Raw genomic sequence first — 16546 nt, 5'->3', positions numbered from 1 at the left:
TAGCTAGTCATGCATATTATATATTTATTAAGTGCATTACACGTACGTAACAAAATGTTTTGCAATAAACAATTAAAGCTTATACAGAATAAACAATTTTCAACCATTTTGGATTAAGCGCAACGGCTCAGGCGCGTCAACACAATAGCATCAACGAAAGAGTTTAGTATAATATATATATAAGCATTTGTACAAGCAATTGTTAAGTGTCATTGGGTTCAGATGATGCCATTTGTTGAGACGCATTGGCTGGGCATGTGTATGTGTATGTGTGTACATATATATATATATATGTGTGTGTGTGTTTGTACATACTTGTAGTATAATTTAGTGTAATTAAAGTTAGTGCTTAGAATAATAAATTGTATCGCTGCTGGGCATATGTTTGTGTAAAACAATTGTACAGTGTTCGCTTGTACAAATTTAAGTAAATAACAGCGCATTTGACCACAGGAGTATTTCGAGTTGCGACATATATATAATAAACAAATCAAAATGTCTAAATTGCATAGGGGGCGGGGCAGGGGTGAGAATCTCTCACGCACACACACACACATTCAGCCTTCAAGCGGCGGCGGCTGCTCCGCCTCAATGGCCAGCTCTACGAGCGGCCTATCAGCCTCGCGTTCATGTTGCAGCTCCTCCGGCGGAGACTGCGGCCTTGGGCACTGTTGCTGCTGCTGCGGCTGCGGCTGCTGCTCTGCCAATGGCACCGGTGAACGCTTGGGCGTTGGCGGCGTCGATGATGCTGTTGACGAGGCTGAGCCGGCTGGCGATGCTGACGGATTTTCGTGCGGTTCACGCGGCAAGTCCGCATCATTGGTGACATTCGCTGCGGCTACTGTGGAGTTGCGTGACCAGCGCAAGCCGGCGGCGGCTGGGTATACGACCTGCGACAAGGAAAGTGCAGCAGCGGCGCGCGATGTCGTCGCAATCTCATCCTCCAGCTCCAGCGATTGTTCAAGCTGGCGCTCCTTTTTCTGCTCGGCTATCTTCTTGAGATAGCTCTCGTCCTGTGTGGGGCACTCCAGATGAACGCAGTGGAATATCTGTGAAATAGGCGATAGACTAATGAGTATTGCTTTCAAGCTTTGGTGGCACTTGGACCTACCTCATTTGCCGTATTGCGTGTGCCCACAATGCGTATAAAGACAATGGGACGCGGTGTAAAATGGAAATTCTGCCAGGAGCGCGCATTTTCATTGCGCTTATCGACAACGATTTGCCAATTCTTGCGATTTGTCGAGGTCTCGATATAGAAGCTATAAGTGCGATCATCGCAGTCCCACAGAAGCAGACGCATTGAGCCCACATAATAGGGCTGACCCAGACGCACAACAATCTCGCCGCTGCCCAGCTGATGGCACGTATAGCCCGAATCCCAATCGTAGCGCGAAAAATCGCCATTGATGAGCGCATTACGTGTCCGACTGACGCCGTCGGTGACAATGGCGCTCATCTCAATGGTGGCCACATTCGCAACGGGCGCAACAAATCCGTCTATGATTTTGGGTGAATTCGATGTGTGCATGGCCTCCAGGCCAACCACATGGAAAACCTAAAAGAAGATCAGATACAAATTAAATAAATCCTTTGAAGAGCTTAGCCAACGGCAACTCACCCGATTGACCGTATTCTGTGTGCCCACAAGGCGTATATAGCGCACGGGACGCGCCTCAAAGTACAAAAACTGCCAGGAACGGCAATGGTATTCACTGTAATCAATTACACGCTCCCATTGCTGCTGATTGCCGGAGACCTCAACGAAATACGAGTAGGCTCGACTGTCGCGATCCCAGAGCAGCATCCGTATATGATTGACCATGCACATGGTGCCCAATTCAACAACAATGCCGGCATCATTGCTGTCCGTGATGCAGTGACGCGTATAGCCATGCTCCATATCGTACGAGGTGACATCGCCGTCCAGCAAGGCCGAACGACATTCACCCTGAATGCAACGCGATAGATATTTGGCTGTGGCCACATTCTCCTCCGGCCAGAGTGCGGCACGATACGGCAGAGTCTTCGATGTGCTACGCTCATCGATGGCGTCCAGTATTTTATCCGGCTCCAATATGCCGGACGGGCGCACCACTTGCAGCAAATGCTCGAGATTCATGAGCGGCAGACGCACAAAGGAGACAACGGTTTTGATATCAATATCGGGATTATAACGGCTCCATTTCCAGACGGCCAGAAAGATTTGCACCTCCGGCGCAAAGAAGCAGTCGCGGCGCAGCACCTCCTCCAGCGATTCCTAAAATTGGAATAATCAATTACGAAATCTTGCCACGCTCCCAAAACAGACTCACCTTTGAAAGCATTTTGAAGGAATCATGCTGCAGCAAATCGGCGGCATTGCGATCCATAAACATGTGACAGACCTGGGTCAGCTCCTCGAGATTGTAGAGGCGTGCCGCATCCAGTATCATGCAGACATTGTTCAATGCCAGATATTGACGCAAGTATTTCGATATGGCCATTTCCAGATCCCCGAAGCCATACTGATTGGCCATGCCCAGCACACCGATGACAGCGTCCTCGTCCAGTGTGGCCAGCGATAGGGTGCCCGAGTATATGTAGCGTAGCAGCACCTTGAACGGATCTAGCGGCACCTCCAGTGAGATTTCACGTTGTGTTGCCTCCGACATGCCGCCATAGAGCAGGGCGCGAAAGTATTCGCTGCGTGCCGCCAAAATGGCGCGATGTGCCGGCAATCGTTGCTCCTCGACAATAAATTCAACATCTGCATAGCGTTCGTTCATGCAGAGACGCGCAATGTCCGCGGAGAAGCGATCGCCCAGATCAATCTCATCCGTGGCATCTGTGTGATTTTTGCCGTTGGCCAGCGTTGCCAGACCGCCGCCACGTCCGCCCTGCATCTTGTGGTGTCCCTGACTGCTCATTGTTGTATAACTTTATCAATTTTGCGCTGTCTGTATAAATATATATTTGTTGAAGCTTCTTAATTTTTTTTTTTTTTTTGGATTTTTATATTTTTTGCCTTTTTTTTTGGTTTTTTTTTTTTTTTTTTTTTTTTTTTTTTGAAACAGAAAGAACAAAAAAAACAACTAACAAACACGGAGAATTTATAGAAACTGAATTAATACGCTTCTAGCGAAATGCTAACTGGGCGCCTGTCATACCTACTTTAATTTTTGTTTACGCATAGGCTTGCTAAGTCCGCCTTAAAATTTACTCCCCCTTTCTCGTGTGTGTATTTGTTTAACTTTTGTGTGTACCCGTTGGGCACAGTGAATTATTTGGCCATCCGCGTAGTTTTTGGCGCTGGAATTTCTTCGAGGTAGTCGTTCAGCTGGCAATTAACTAAGTACGTAAATGTATTGTATTGCGGCTGTTTTTTTCTGTTGTTATTGTTGTGTCAATGTACTAATGTTTTCTACTCGCAAGAATTAATAAGATAGAGATGGGTGTAGGCATATTGATAAGGTATCGATGTACAACTATCGCGTTGTTCGGAATCAAATTGCACGATATATAATCCGAAACTACCGGCAATATCGATATCATGCAAAAACATAATTAATTGCCATTATACACAAAAACTTATAGTGATTTACAGACATTATGGTTGAAGCTGATAATAAAATTCCATATGCAGCTATGGCTTTGAGCATATTTTTGGTACGCCCCTTGACGATATCGATGCAGTGCGATAAGTGCCTATCGACAATCAACTCGCATCCCTAACTGACTCTTTTCGTGGTGCGGACGCAATCTGCAAACTCGTGGCGAATTTTTGTATTACATTTTCGTTGTCCATTTGCATAGCAAAACAAGGTAAATGAACGTAAACGGTGCACCGTGACAGCAGCAAATACTTATTCACATTTTACGTGCATGAATTACAGATGCCGGGCGTTGAAACAATCAAATCAAGTTGGGCCGATGAGGTGGAGCTGGACTACGGCGGCCTGCCACCAACAACGGAGACCATTGAGAATGGCCACAAATATGTGACCGAATACAAATACAACAAGGATGATAAGAAAACAAAAGTGGTGCGCACTTACAAAATATCCAAGCAGGTGGTGCCAAAAACTGTTGCCAAGCGCCGCACCTGGACCAAATTTGGTGATTCGAAGAACGATAAGCCCGGCCCCAATTCGCAGACCACAATGGTGTCCGAAGAGATCATAATGCAGTTCCTCAACTCTAAGGAGGATGAGAAGGCAAACGATCCGTTGCTGGATCCCTCCAAGAACATTGCCAAGTGCCGTATTTGCAACGGTGAGCATTGGTCGGTCAATTGTCCCTACAAAGGTACCGCCATGGATACGAATCTTATGGAGAAGAAGGCCGCTGCCGCTGCCTCTGCGGCCGTCGATGCACCCAAATCCGGCAAATATGTACCGCCATTCCTCAAGGACAGCCAAAAGGGCGGCATGGGTATGCGTGGACGGGACGATACGGCCGCCATACGCATCTCCAATCTGTCCGAGTCGATGACCGAGGCCGATCTCGAAGAGCTGGTGAAGAAGATTGGCCCACAGAGCAAGATGTACCTGGCCCGCGACAAGAACACCGGCCTCTGCAAGGGTTTCGCCTACGTACACTTCAAGCAGCGCAAGGATGCGGCGGCGGCCATCGAAATATTGAACGGACATGGCTACGATCACTTGATCCTCAGTGTTGAATGGTCCAAGCCTCAGAACAATTAGAAAACGGCGAGGTGTGTGGAATCCTGTGGGTGTGTATGCAGCATGGCGTCGATGCCTAGAGAGGGGACATTGAAGTTGATGTTGAAGAATATGTAAAATCCTTTTAGTTTTTTTTTTTAATGCCCGAAGCATACCGCATGTGTTACCAATAAACAGTACACTGTGTCTAAGCTATAAGTTTGCTAAAATACAAAAACGAAATAAAAACAATACGCTCTGACGGCGCCCAACAATTGCCTGCGTTTATTTACGCGCTTAAATCATAAAAAGCAATGAAATGTGACGTCACGAATGTGCTGACGCTCTCACAGCGTTGCCAGCGTGGGCCGGAGAAGCTGTGCAACATTAGCGACACTCCAGCACTTGCTCTCCCATAAACAATATTCTCAAGCTGTGTGATTATTTCTTCACTTTGTGAAGGTAAAATTATTTGATCGCATTTTAATTGATGAGATTAGATAAACTATCGCTGAAAATGCTCAAATGGCATTTGGGTATTGCTTGTTTGAGTTGCAGCTCTATTTAAAACCACCTGCTGCAGGAAAGCCACTAATGTTCTTGTCATAAATACGCATATGTATGGATGTCGAATACCCTATAACCCTATACTTAAGCGGGTATATTCGCTACCATGCGGTTGTACTGCACATACTTTTATCAACAGTGTTGCCGTAGCTAAATCTAATGCTAAAATCAGCCAGATCTAAATATTAACATGCTTAGCTAGAAATGAGCAAGCCTGGCAGCCAGTGTTGCTAATCAACTTTTTGCGAAATATTTAAAAAATACTGTATAGTATTTTGCAGGGTAGCTGCGCGTGCGGCCAAAACGTGCTGCTGTTTTGCTTTTGCTTGCGTAAATTGTGTTTTGTTTGTGCCGCCCGTGCGCTAAATATAGAAATAGGTGCCGCAAAAGCATTCGAAATTTGAATATAGGAAAATGCAATATTAATTTAAGCTGCTGGCAGGTGTGCGTTCTCTATTCATTATGTTTTAAGCACTGGCCGCAATGGAATTGCCTGCAACGTCCTCAACCACAAGGCTGGAAATCAAACGTGGTACGCGCATTTTAACCGAAAAGCCCTTTGCCTATGTGCTCAAGTCTAAATATCGGCTGGAGCGCTGCGACAATTGCCTGGAGGCGTAAGTTAACACACCGCATGCTCTCGCCAGCGCCATTAAATTGCCAAATCTCGATTGCAGGGTTAAGGTGCTCAAGTGCTCCAATTGCCGTTATGTGTCATATTGCAATCGCGCCTGCCAGCAACAGGCCTGGCCGCTGCACAAGCACGAATGCCCCTTCCTCAAGCGCGCCCTGCCCCGCATTGTGCCCGATGCGGCGCGCATGCTGTGCCGCCTGATACTGCGCCTGGAGCACGGCGGCGATCTGGAGCGTGGCTACTACACGGCGCATGGATCGCGCAAGTTTCGCGATTTGATGTCGCGTGAGTCGTCACACATAATCCAAATTGCGGCATCAGTTATTTAGCTCTACTCTTTTGCAGATTACGCGGAGATCAAGAACGATCCGAAGCGTCGCGAGCATCTGGAAGCATTGCACGCCGTGCTCACGGACATGATGACCGACAGCAGCAGCGGCAGCACAGTGCCCAATCCCACCGAACTGATGAGCATTTATGGCCGTGTAAGTGCTGTTTGAGCATGAAATGCATGACGCGGATGTGCTGCTCTAAACCACGTACAAAGCTGCCGTCTCACGGCTGTGGCACATTTCACTTTCGTTTCATTGGCCCGCTGCCAGCTGTCAATTAGCTGCTGCCAGTTGCCGGCAGATGTTTAGGCAGCTGCTGGGGTCAGGTTAAGCAGGCAACAATCCTAGACCTGGGGCCCAAAGTGTGCTGCCTCTGATCAATCTCTGTGTATAAAGCTGTTGGTCTTGATGGTACGTGGGGTTCTAGACAGTACTGGAAATGGATGTATACATGATATCAAAAAACGCGACACGGGCAAGGAAGGGCAATATCTGTTTGTTTGTACCCTTGTGCCAAGGCCAAGAACCTTATCGAAGATTATTTAAAGAGTAACAGCTCCTCCGTCCGAGAGCCTGATCACAGCTGCTATAAAATGCACATAATCTTAATCAATTGCCCACCAGCTGCGACACACATCATAATGTATGCCGGCTGCTGCTCAAGTCTGGTCGAGATGCGGCGAGCTTCCGGCCTCGTCTAGTTATCTATGATGATAGTGATCCTTGTTTATTGCAGCTCATAACGAACGGCTTCAATATACTGGACGCCGAGATGAACTCCATAGCGACTGCCATTTATTTGGGCGTATCCATTACGGATCACAGCTGCCAGCCGAACGCTGTGGCCACATTTGAGGGCAACGAGCTGCATGTGCACGCCATTGAGGATTTGCCGTGCCTCGACTGGTCCAAGATCTACATTAGTTACATCGATCTGCTCAATACGCCCGAACAGCGACGCGCCGATCTCAAGGAGCATTATTATTTTCTGTGCGTCTGCAGCAAGTGCATTGATCCCCAGGAGATGCACGAAATGACCGCCGCCGTCTGTCCCAATGCCAGCTGCGATGCCAGCGTCAACATTGAGCTGGCCAAGTGTCAAAGCTGCGATGCCAGCGTTACGCCGGAACTACGTACCGCCTACAATGAGATCATGTCGCTGACGCAGAGCAGCCTGGACTCCATGAAGGAGGTGGCGTGTAAGTAGTTCCATATACGGATTCTATATTGTAGTTCTACGTTCGATGTGTTCAAGGGGATTATAGGGTATTTGCTAGTTGGGCTTTGCTCGCTTAATACAATCAAAACCCCTCGCTTACCCCATTCCAGATCTGGACGTGTGCAAGGTCTGCCTGGCGAAGCAGCGTGGCGTGCTGCATCCGCTGAACGTTTGGCACGTGAAGACGTTGGACGCGGCCTTCGAGGCTGCCATCAATGTGGGCAAGTGGACAGACGCGCTGGAGTATGGGCAGCAGCTGTTGCCCGGCTTTGCCAAGTACCATGGCGCCTGGAACCCGCTGTTGGGCCTGCTGCACATGAAGCTGGGCAAGATACAGCTGTATGAGCGCAACTACAAGCAAGCGGTTTATCATTTGCAGGAGGCGCAGCGCATATTGAACGTGACACATGGCCGGGATCATCGGCTGCTGTTGGAGCAGCTCCATCCGCTCATGCTGCAGGCCAGGCACGAGATGAGCTGAGCTGAGCTGAACAAGATTTAATGTTAGTTTGTACGCTTGATTCAAATGTATTTGCATTAAAATTAACACACTATTGATAATGATATTGATTGCGGCTGTTAAACGATCTGCGTGATAGCCTTGGCGCGTCGATCCGTGTCCTGGAAGAGCGCACGTATCAGATGCTTTATTTCGCTGGCCTGATAGTTGGCGGTTAGCGGACCGGCGCCATCGCACCACAGCTCGGTGAACTCCTTGAGCGAGGCATTCATCATGATCTTGAGCTGTTGCAGTTTGAGCCAGGAGCGCACATGCACCACCTCATGCTTGTCCTGGAAGAGTAGCGGCGCCTTCTCCAGCACCACATCGATTAGGTCGCTCAGCTCGCTGGCCATGGTGGCCGAAATGTCGCGCAGCTTGAAAACGCGCCGCACCAGCTCATTGGTAAAGGCATGCAACAGCTCACAGAAGCTGCTATTGTATACATTCTCCGGCAGCACCTGTTGCCACACATTCTTCAGCAGCTCCAGCTGGCGCAGGCACTGACGCACCAGCCGCAGCGGAGCCGTGCCCAGCGTATGCGGACTCTCGAACTCTGAACAAAGCAAAAGCGCGATTAGTTTGAATTGAATTTATGTACGATTAAGAAAGAATACTTGCCAAACCCGCTCATTATGTCCATCAGTATGGACTCCTGATAGTTGACCTGGACGCGCAAATGTTTGGTACCCGTCGCCTGCAGCATTTTGACCAGCGATGGGAAGCTATCGATGCCCTTGTTAGCATGCTGTGCCACCCAATGGGTTAGGTACATGCAATTGTTGTGGAACAGCGCCGATTGCTGCGGTATGCTCTGCAGCAGCTTCTTGTGCACCTTGGGCACCTCATCAATGTACGTCTCCAGCAGCAGGCCGACGACGCCGCCCAACGGATCGGGCGCATCCTCAGCAACCTTATCTGTCGGCTGTCGCAGCACACGATCCATAAGCTTGACAAACTCCTGCAGAAGACGCAACAAATTAGTTATTGAAATGGGAATTTGGGGATTAGAGATTTGATGCTGCTTACCTGTGCGCTCTTGGAGATCATGCAGCGTGGGAATAGAAACGGATCGCTGGCCACATTGGAGGACAGATTGTTTGGGGCCACCAGCGTCATGTCCTGCAAATCACGTTGTATAATCTCGCGTGCTGTGGCAAGGACACGGGCGGACAGCCTATTGCGATAATATGTGTCAAACTGTTTGGTGAACTCGCTGAGGGCGGTATCTTGCTCGGGATTGATGAGAAACGTATCGGCCAATTGCTGTTCGAATTGGGCGACATCCACGCACAGCGTTGAGTTATTATACTCGTCCATGGTCTCAGGCACAGCTGGTATTAGGCACTCGTCGACTAGCAGCCGTAGCATGCGATCCTTGACATGATCTCCAATAATGCTAAAGACATGCTGGGTGCCATTGAGGCTGACATTAATGCTGGCCAGGGTCTGCAGCAGCAGGCGGAAGTGTTCGAAGACATCCTTATAGTTGGGACGCAGCAATGGAGATGTCTCCTGCTCCTTGATCGAATAGGAAAGCGTTAGCTGGATGTGGCTGCCATCCTTGGCCATATCGTTGTACTCGACGGACACCGGCTTTTGAATGAGTGGCTCGATACAGTGATCCAGCAGAAAGGTGCACAGCTTGGAGGGATTATAGCGTTCCTGGAACAACGCCATCACAATATCCTGCAGCTGTGCCTCATCCTTGCTGAGCAGCAGCGTTACGCACTTCGATGTCGGAAACGATTTGCAATTCAATTGTACCAGACGATCGAAACGCTCCTGCAGATTCTGTTGCAACAGATGGGCCTGCACGTGATACTTCACCTTGATGGATTCGTAGCATTCCAGGGAGTGAAAGATGCGCTCCACATCGGGCGGTATGACATCCGTTGCACCCTCGCCATAGATTAGGCTGCGCAGCTTGCCCATCAAATCGAGCAGCACCAGGCAATCCTTGTTGCCCTTGGCGTCCTCGACGCACTGAAACAAATCGTCTAGCTTGAGTATATGCTCGCTAACGCGTAGGCCCAGCATCATTTCACGCAAATCCCGGCTGCTGTTGGCCAGCTCAGCGCTCGCGTCGTTCAAGGCGGCCAGTCCCTCTTCGCCAACGGAGGCAAGCAATTCGTTGATCTCTTCGCCCAGAGTGCTTGACTTCTCCAGAAAGATGTCCGGTGATGTGTGATTGGGCATAAATTCGGTATAGTTCTCGTCTATGTGCTTCCGTACGCGCGTCTGGAATCTTTCGGTGCGTACCAGCATTTTAGTGATTGCCGATTTGGTTGCTTCAATATTGTTGGCATTATTGGCCTGGCCATGAAAGGTCTCCAGTAGCACCTGGTTTTGAGCCATGGTCGTTGCAAGCGTACTATCCACGGCAAATAGCTTTAAAATGTCAACCAACTATTTGGTGCGAATACAAACTGCAACGACGACGCTTGTTTATTTTTTTTGTATTTATCGATTAATCGAATCACGACAAACAAGCGATGGTTCAACAATACTGTGCTCGATACTTGAGAATCTGAGTACTTTGGCGGTATATTAAAATTATAAACTGAAATGCCGAATAAACACTTTGCCGCGCTGACAATATAGTCAGTTTGCAATTATTCTGATTATTACAAATTTTAATAGAATTAACTATTATCGAATTTGAAAAAGCTTGCGTTCGGTGTTACCAACTGCCGCTTTAAAAATGAAACTGAATGCAGTCTTAAAAATAGCTTAAATGGCACAAACTGGCGATAGAAAAGATTGATTGCGCTAGTCATTGAGATGCCACCGGATGTTACCAGCTGACGATCCATAAAAATAGCCAAATGTAGCTTGAAAATAAATAGCGCATTTGTAACACTAGTTGCGTAGCGAAGGCTTCGAGTATCGATATTTTTTTTTTGGAAAATTGCGCTAGAATAGTTTGCACTTGTCGAAACATCGATACTTTTAGCAATGCCCCGACAACTGGCGGATTTAGACAATAGGACAAAGTGTAAAATGCCGTTTACAAATGCATTTAAAATAATTAAATTTCGATTTTTATTGCTTATTGTTGTTATAAATAGCATTAGTATAGTCAACTGCATAGAGCCCATATCGATCGGCATTGCTGCCGGCGTGGGCGCCATAGGTTTTGGCTATTTCAAAAGTCAAACCTATTGTCGGCTCTATGAGTGCTGCGACGACCGTAGCATTCCGGGCAACATGACAAGTAAGTTAGTTGATCACCTGTATTGAACACCTCTTAACGCTGCCACTTTGCAGAGCTATACGAGTCACTGTCGCAAACACTATTTGGACAGCATATGGTGCAGCAACATGTTATGCCCGCGCTTGTTGCGCATCTAAAATCGGATAGTCCATCCCGCAAGCCGCTGGTCATGAGCTTTCATGGAACGCCCGGCACGGGCAAGAGCTTTGTTGCTGATCAAATAGCGCAAGCGCTTTACATGGAGGGTGCCAAAAGTAAATATGTGCACAAGTATTTGGGTCGTGCGGATTTTGCGCATCCCGGCCGTATCAATGAGTATAAGGAGCGCATTAATCGTGAGGTGCGTGAATTTATACAGGATTGTCCACGCTCCCTGTTCATATTCGATGAGGTGGACAAGATGCCAATTGGTGTCTTCGATACGCTCACCTCGCTGGTGGACTATGCGGCCAATGTGAAGGGCACCGACTATACCAAAGCCATATTTATATTTCTATCCAATACGGCAGGTGTGCGCATCTCCGATCATTTGGCCGAGCTTATGAAAAAGGGTACACAGCGTGAAGATACACGTCTATCTGACTTTGAGGAAATGCTGAAAATGTCTGCCTACAATATGGAGGGCGGCCTCAAAAAGACCAACATGATCGAGGCACACGTCATCGATCATTATATACCATTTTTGGCGCTTGAAAAGGCGCACATTGTCCAGTGCGTGGAGGCCGAGTTCCAGCGCTGGCACATCCGGCCAAAGCAGCAAGATATCAATACTGTTGTCAATAGTGCTGTTAACTATGATCCCAAGTATAGCATGTTTGCGACATCCGGTTGCAAGACGATTGAGAAGAAAGTCGCAATGGTAGTCAACGAGCTGAGGGTACCTTAATCTGCAGCCGTCATCCATGTGATAAGCTCTCATTTGGCCTTATATACGTTTCATTTGTTTGTGTATATATATATATATATGAACGATTCTATTTTACATTAAAACTGAATGAATCTTAGTTTTCTACCAGGGATTCAGCCATTTGAGTCGTGAATCTTTTCGCAGCAGCTCCGTATCCAGGCGTTTGGGCTGCTGGTCGAAAGCTTCCCGGGCAGCATCGCGCACCTCAACAGGTCCGATGTCCTTGGTCACCAGGCACTCGCCGTTCTCCTTGAGTATCGTGTGCTTGATGTCCTGTGCCGTGGGCTCGCCATATGGAAATGTTATGGGTGTCACTTTTATCAGATGCTTTATTTTCCATAGGCGTGCATTGTTTTCGGGTATGTTCTTCACCACGGTAAAATCGCTCTGTTTGCCATCCAGGCCCAGATCTTTGAGCAGGCGCTTCTCCCAGAACGGATTACCCTTAACGGGCTTTATGCGCTGCACCCGAAACAGCTTGGCCGGCTCCACTGGCGGATCCTGATGGTCGGGCGTCCTGCAAGTTGTGTGCTTTACTTTTGGGGAAATCGTAATGTGCCGGGTCTGCACTCACCTGGGATAGTAAATAATATTCTCGTATTTCTTGCCATCTTTGTACAGGAACTTTTTATTGTGTTTGCCATAGCTGCGCGCCAGTGTCAGGTTTAGCTGCAGCGGCGTCAATAGCCTAAGGGAGTTCATTTTATTTCACAAATATTAACAATTAAATAAATGAAACAGCCAAATTAGCAGCTGGGTTGGTTATGAAAGCGTGCCAGGGCTGCAACGCTGTTTTGCCATTCACACAAAAGCAAACGATTTTGCGCGCTATCGATAGTCAAATTGCTGGTGAAGGTGCTGTAAAATACACAATTACAACTTTAAGCAAAATCGTTCCATGAGCAAGACACTCTAGCTTAACAGAAATTAATTCTGAACACGATTTGAGTATTTCTTAGTAACAATTGCATTTCTTTATTCACACAAATGCAGTCGATAGTGCAGACTATCGATAATGAATTTACTGCTTCTAGTATTGTAAAAGGCGCAAATTGGACTCATTGCCGCCACCAACAGTTTTTTAAAAAGTTCAACTATGATCAAAACTGTTCCCTAAGCTTGAGCCTCTAATTTAATAGAAATTAATACTTTCTTGAAAAATAAACGACTCGTTTGGTATTTTTTTTATGCTATTCGTGTTTGCGTTTCCTAATGACTCACTGCTAGATGTGTTTATTATTTGTTTATGCCTAATTTGTACAAAAATTCTTATGCAAATTGGTTGGCATCCTTTTCTTAGGGGCGGTAACTGCCTACCACTATTAGCATAATCGACGCCATTTTGTTATTCTGATTGGCCCTTGGCTCTGTCGGGATGCTGTGCTGCCATTGGCTGCGCTTCTTCACGCAGTCCGGGGGTTGCAAATCCTTGACTCGCCGCGCTATAAATGATGCTGCAACATCCCAACATGGACACAGTTCGGCGGCAAAGCTTTCCGCGTGCAGGACTACATAATTCGATATCTCAAGTAAATCGTGTGATTGCGATTCTTGTAAGTAAACTAAACCAAATAAGGAACTTGTGATACATTTTTTTTTGTTGTTAATTTTTTTTTTTCAAAATGTGCGTGAATGTTATCTCTGGAGAATTGCAGAATAATTATGTCAAATTTGCCGCAGCCCTTTATGTGCGAGTTTTGAGTTGAAGCAAAGCCCATTAAACCGCAAATCACATAAGGGTTCGAATTTGTCAACTCCCGCGGGCCAAAATAAATGCCAAACGTGACGATTGTTCAGCTATTTGTGTAGGTGTGAAAATATGTTGCGAATAAACCCAACCAGAACAATAGCAACAAATGCGATAAGCACAATAAAAACAATATTAAAATGCAAACAGGACACGTGACCCTCGGGCGCGGGCGGGCGGTAGACAAACAAAAAGGGTTCGACAGGGCCCGCGCACCCTTTTTGTTCCATCCATAAATAATGCAACTCGCATACAAGCTGTTTACTATAAATGTGCTGCCTTAGGGGCGTGGCAGGTGCGGGGGCGTACGATAAACTGCAATCAAGGACATCTTCAGACTGTTCATCCATTTAACTATTTACCAGAAACCGAATCACAATATCCTTAATAATATATAGACATATATATATATATATATAAAATTGGTCACGATTTTGTCCCAAAGATATATAAGTTATGAAATCGAATCTAAAAAGTGGAAACAAGATATAGCATAGATCCATTTAGCTGCCCGGATCGGAGCACTATATCTCCGCAAACTAGACTCTTACATATCTTAAAGCTATTTTGAACAAACGTGGAAACAAGTCTTTCTGGCCCGGATCGGAGCACTATATCTGCCCAAACTAATCTCTTACTCAAGAAACCTAAAGCACAGGTCCCTCTTTCTAGGGGGATCGGAGCACTTTATCAACTTAAAGCTTTCCTACAGCTTTATTGTATATATAGGTCCATTTTTCGGCCCGGATCGGAGCACTATATCTCCGCAAACTAGTCTCAAAGCCAACTTGATGAGACCAAGAAACCTGAAAGCTGAAACATACGTTCGTCTTTTCGGGCGGATCGGCGCTCTATATCATCTTAAGGCTATATTGAAGGTTTTTTTTTTGTGATATGGCATAGGTCTGTCATTCCGGCCGGATCGTAGCACTAAATCAAATAGCTGGCATTTTGGTGATGGGTCGAAATTTACATTCTTTCTCGCCTTTCCTCAAGGCAGCCTATGATAATCCACTTTTTGCTCATGCTCGAAGATTCCGACTGTTCCTCAACTGTTTCCCAGTATGCCTCAAAGGCCTTTTGCGGCTCTAGACAGGTGAGAAAGGATGACAATCCTTTCCTTTCCAGTTCCTTTTGTAATAAGAAATATGGAATATGCAATATATATATATACGAGCTTATCATATTTTTGCACGATATCTAGCTTCTCCTTCTCCAATTTGCATAATATCGATAATTTTCGATAAGTATCGATTTCGATAGATTGTTGTTTAAGCATAATTCGAAGATTTGAAGAGCTAGACAAACACAACTTGTCGTGTAGGTTCTTGCATAGTAAAAAAAGATTAGAAATATGTCAGTTTTTTGATACTTTTCCCAAAAATGGAAAACCCTTTTTCCATAATAAGATAGAGCCTTGCGCTATGGATTTCCCAAACAAGGGATGGGGCAAAGGGGAAAGACAGAAGCAGAACCGTGAGGCAGCGAACCTTTTCTTCTTCTGAGACTTGCGACCATGGTGCTAACCAGAGCGAATCTTTGTCTAATCCCAAACAGTGGCCAGCATAGGCGAAGCAGGAGCAGCACAATATGGTGTACGACATGACACATCTGGCACCGGGGCCGCCGCAAAGCATCGCACTCAGCCGCTACTATATGGAGCCGGATGACGAACTGGCGGCGGCGAACAATGCGCTAACGAACGGACATGGGCATGGCCATGCCGCTGGCGAGGATTATGCGGCGAGCACAACGCTGGACATGGATCAGCGGTATCAGGCGCGCATTGCCTGCGAGACGGCCGCACAGCCGGCGCCGCCGCCGCCGCCAACGCCGGCGCCCCGACGTCGCACCACGCCCATCGCTCACCTGGATCCATCCGAGCTGGTGGGGCTGTCGCGCGAGGAGCGCCGACGGCGACGACGCGCCACGCTCAAATATCGAACGGCGCACGCGACACGGGAAAGGATACGTGTGGAGGCGTTCAATGTGTCCTTTGCGGAGCTGCGCAAGCTGCTGCCAACGCTGCCGCCGGACAAGAAGCTGTCCAAGATCGAGATCCTCAAGCTGGCCATCTGCTATATAGCGTATCTGAACCATGTGCTGGAGACACCCTGAGACGCCGCCAACGCCTCCAGCTGCAGCCAGTTGCCAGGCGCCATGTTTCTCAACACTTCCTAAAAAAACTAACCCTTAACTTAAATATATATTCTAGTCTTAGGTAATATGTACATTATTTTTTTTTGACTAGCATCTAATACGTGATATTTGTTTATATCCAAGTCCAAGAATAAATATTAATGCATATTTATATAATTATGTATATATTGTACAGCCTAACTCTGAGTTATTTCTGTTTATAAGCGCCTGGATACCCTGTAATCAAAATGTTTCCTGTTGAAAATTTCCCAATCTTCTAAATCTCCTACTTAATTCGATCTTTTGCCAGTAATAGATAAATATATAGACATATTCAAAATTTCTGTATAGAAGCACCTGCTAACCCACGCATACCCTGTAATCAAAATCTGCTTGTGAGCTAAAGGGATTCCCTCTGTTAAGAAAGACTCAATCTTCCCGATTATTAGATCTATAGCTGGGAAATTTTATATCACATATCTTCTATATATTATATGTATCTAAAATATATATTTAATCTTTAACATAATCCGCGCCATAAAGTTGTTATGGGGTCATAAGAAATCGCTCTCTTCTTTATCTATTTGCCTTTGCCCTTAGTCTAGTTTATGTTGACATTTAAAAAAGTTAAAAAACGAAAAC

At 46.6% G+C, this 16546-nt stretch overlaps 7 protein-coding genes across 7 annotated transcripts; 4 read left to right on the top strand and 3 right to left on the bottom strand.

Moving 5' to 3' along the window:
• Window positions 1–41: 41 nt before the first annotated feature.
• Window positions 42–2999, bottom strand: LOC115767732 (BTB/POZ domain-containing protein 9). The gene is made up of 4 exons (XM_030712043.1): window positions 2316–2999; window positions 1622–2260; window positions 1112–1558; window positions 42–1049 (listed from the first exon to the last, which is right to left on the bottom strand). Exons 1-4 carry the CDS (start codon window positions 2907–2909, stop codon window positions 558–560), a joined length of 2172 nt encoding a protein of 723 aa, XP_030567903.1. The 5' UTR covers window positions 2910–2999; the 3' UTR covers window positions 42–557.
• Window positions 3000–3705: 706 nt separating this feature from the next.
• On the top strand, window positions 3706–4918 carry LOC115767786 (eukaryotic translation initiation factor 3 subunit G-1). Its single transcript, XM_030712114.1, has 2 exons — window positions 3706–3804; window positions 3876–4918. Exon 2 carries the CDS (start codon window positions 3876–3878, stop codon window positions 4683–4685), a length of 810 nt encoding a protein of 269 aa, XP_030567974.1. The 5' UTR covers window positions 3706–3804; the 3' UTR covers window positions 4686–4918.
• Window positions 4919–5504: 586 nt separating this feature from the next.
• On the top strand, window positions 5505–7949 carry LOC115767758 (histone-lysine N-methyltransferase SMYD3). The gene is made up of 5 exons (XM_030712076.1): window positions 5505–5827; window positions 5888–6129; window positions 6190–6329; window positions 6913–7375; window positions 7506–7949. The coding sequence occupies exons 1-5, from the start codon at window positions 5694–5696 to the stop codon at window positions 7874–7876; spliced, it is 1350 nt and encodes a 449-aa protein (XP_030567936.1). The 5' UTR covers window positions 5505–5693; the 3' UTR covers window positions 7877–7949.
• Window positions 7908–10333, bottom strand: LOC115767757 (centromere/kinetochore protein zw10). Its single transcript, XM_030712075.1, has 3 exons — window positions 8924–10333; window positions 8516–8855; window positions 7908–8450 (listed from the first exon to the last, which is right to left on the bottom strand). Exons 1-3 carry the CDS (start codon window positions 10250–10252, stop codon window positions 7975–7977), a joined length of 2145 nt encoding a protein of 714 aa, XP_030567935.1. The 5' UTR covers window positions 10253–10333; the 3' UTR covers window positions 7908–7974.
• Window positions 10334–10869: 536 nt separating this feature from the next.
• Window positions 10870–12017, top strand: LOC115767783 (torsin-like protein). Its single transcript, XM_030712112.1, has 2 exons — window positions 10870–11111; window positions 11165–12017. The coding sequence occupies exons 1-2, from the start codon at window positions 10898–10900 to the stop codon at window positions 11995–11997; spliced, it is 1047 nt and encodes a 348-aa protein (XP_030567972.1). The 5' UTR covers window positions 10870–10897; the 3' UTR covers window positions 11998–12017.
• An 81-nt stretch (window positions 12018–12098) lies between these two features.
• On the bottom strand, window positions 12099–12783 carry LOC115767785 (39S ribosomal protein L30, mitochondrial). The gene is made up of 2 exons (XM_030712113.1): window positions 12593–12783; window positions 12099–12535 (listed from the first exon to the last, which is right to left on the bottom strand). The coding sequence occupies exons 1-2, from the start codon at window positions 12718–12720 to the stop codon at window positions 12121–12123; spliced, it is 543 nt and encodes a 180-aa protein (XP_030567973.1). The 5' UTR covers window positions 12721–12783; the 3' UTR covers window positions 12099–12120.
• A 2337-nt stretch (window positions 12784–15120) lies between these two features.
• LOC115767769 (T-cell acute lymphocytic leukemia protein 1 homolog) lies at window positions 15121–16002 on the top strand. The gene is made up of 2 exons (XM_030712092.1): window positions 15121–15241; window positions 15323–16002. The coding sequence occupies exon 2, from the start codon at window positions 15356–15358 to the stop codon at window positions 15881–15883; it is 528 nt and encodes a 175-aa protein (XP_030567952.1). The 5' UTR covers window positions 15121–15241; window positions 15323–15355; the 3' UTR covers window positions 15884–16002.
• Window positions 16003–16546: the final 544 nt, after the last annotated feature.

This window comes from Drosophila novamexicana, unplaced genomic scaffold, assembly GCF_003285875.2.
Source record: "Drosophila novamexicana strain 15010-1031.04,08,12 unplaced genomic scaffold, DnovRS2.1 tig00001453-arrow-arrow-pilon, whole genome shotgun sequence".
NCBI lineage: Eukaryota > Metazoa > Arthropoda > Insecta > Diptera > Drosophilidae > Drosophila > Drosophila novamexicana.
Note: the sequence above shows the minus strand (reverse complement) of the source record. Positions and strands in the feature narration are given on the sequence as shown.

Excerpts from the sequence above, each read along its gene's own strand:
- LOC115767769 (XM_030712092.1), top strand. The coding sequence starts at position 15,356 with ATGGTGTACGACATGACACATCTGGCACCGGGGCCGCCGCAAAGCATC.
- LOC115767786 (XM_030712114.1), top strand. The coding sequence starts at position 3,876 with ATGCCGGGCGTTGAAACAATCAAATCAAGTTGGGCCGATGAGGTGGAG.
- LOC115767758 (XM_030712076.1), top strand. The coding sequence starts at position 5,694 with ATGGAATTGCCTGCAACGTCCTCAACCACAAGGCTGGAAATCAAACGT. Across the intron at positions 6,330-6,912 it reads TGATGAGCATTTATGGCCGT|CTCATAACGAACGGCTTCAA; the intron begins GTAAGTGCTGTT and ends TGTTTATTGCAG. Across the intron at positions 7,376-7,505 it reads CTCCATGAAGGAGGTGGCGT|ATCTGGACGTGTGCAAGGTC; the intron begins GTAAGTAGTTCC and ends ACCCCATTCCAG.
- LOC115767732 (XM_030712043.1), bottom strand. The coding sequence starts at position 2,909 with ATGAGCAGTCAGGGACACCACAAGATGCAGGGCGGACGTGGCGGCGGT. Across the intron at positions 2,261-2,315 it reads CCTTCAAAATGCTTTCAAAG|GAATCGCTGGAGGAGGTGCT; the intron begins GTGAGTCTGTTT and ends TTCCAATTTTAG. Across the intron at positions 1,559-1,621 it reads CACAGAATACGGTCAATCGG|GTTTTCCATGTGGTTGGCCT; the intron begins GTGAGTTGCCGT and ends ATCTTCTTTTAG.
- LOC115767785 (XM_030712113.1), bottom strand. The coding sequence starts at position 12,720 with ATGAACTCCCTTAGGCTATTGACGCCGCTGCAGCTAAACCTGACACTG. Across the intron at positions 12,536-12,592 it reads AATATTATTTACTATCCCAG|GACGCCCGACCATCAGGATC; the intron begins GTGAGTGCAGAC and ends CACAACTTGCAG.
- LOC115767757 (XM_030712075.1), bottom strand. The coding sequence starts at position 10,252 with ATGGCTCAAAACCAGGTGCTACTGGAGACCTTTCATGGCCAGGCCAAT. Across the intron at positions 8,856-8,923 it reads TGATCTCCAAGAGCGCACAG|GAGTTTGTCAAGCTTATGGA; the intron begins GTAAGCAGCATC and ends CGTCTTCTGCAG. Across the intron at positions 8,451-8,515 it reads GGACATAATGAGCGGGTTTG|AGTTCGAGAGTCCGCATACG; the intron begins GCAAGTATTCTT and ends TGCTTTGTTCAG.
- LOC115767783 (XM_030712112.1), top strand. The coding sequence starts at position 10,898 with ATGCCGTTTACAAATGCATTTAAAATAATTAAATTTCGATTTTTATTG. Across the intron at positions 11,112-11,164 it reads CATTCCGGGCAACATGACAA|AGCTATACGAGTCACTGTCG; the intron begins GTAAGTTAGTTG and ends GCCACTTTGCAG.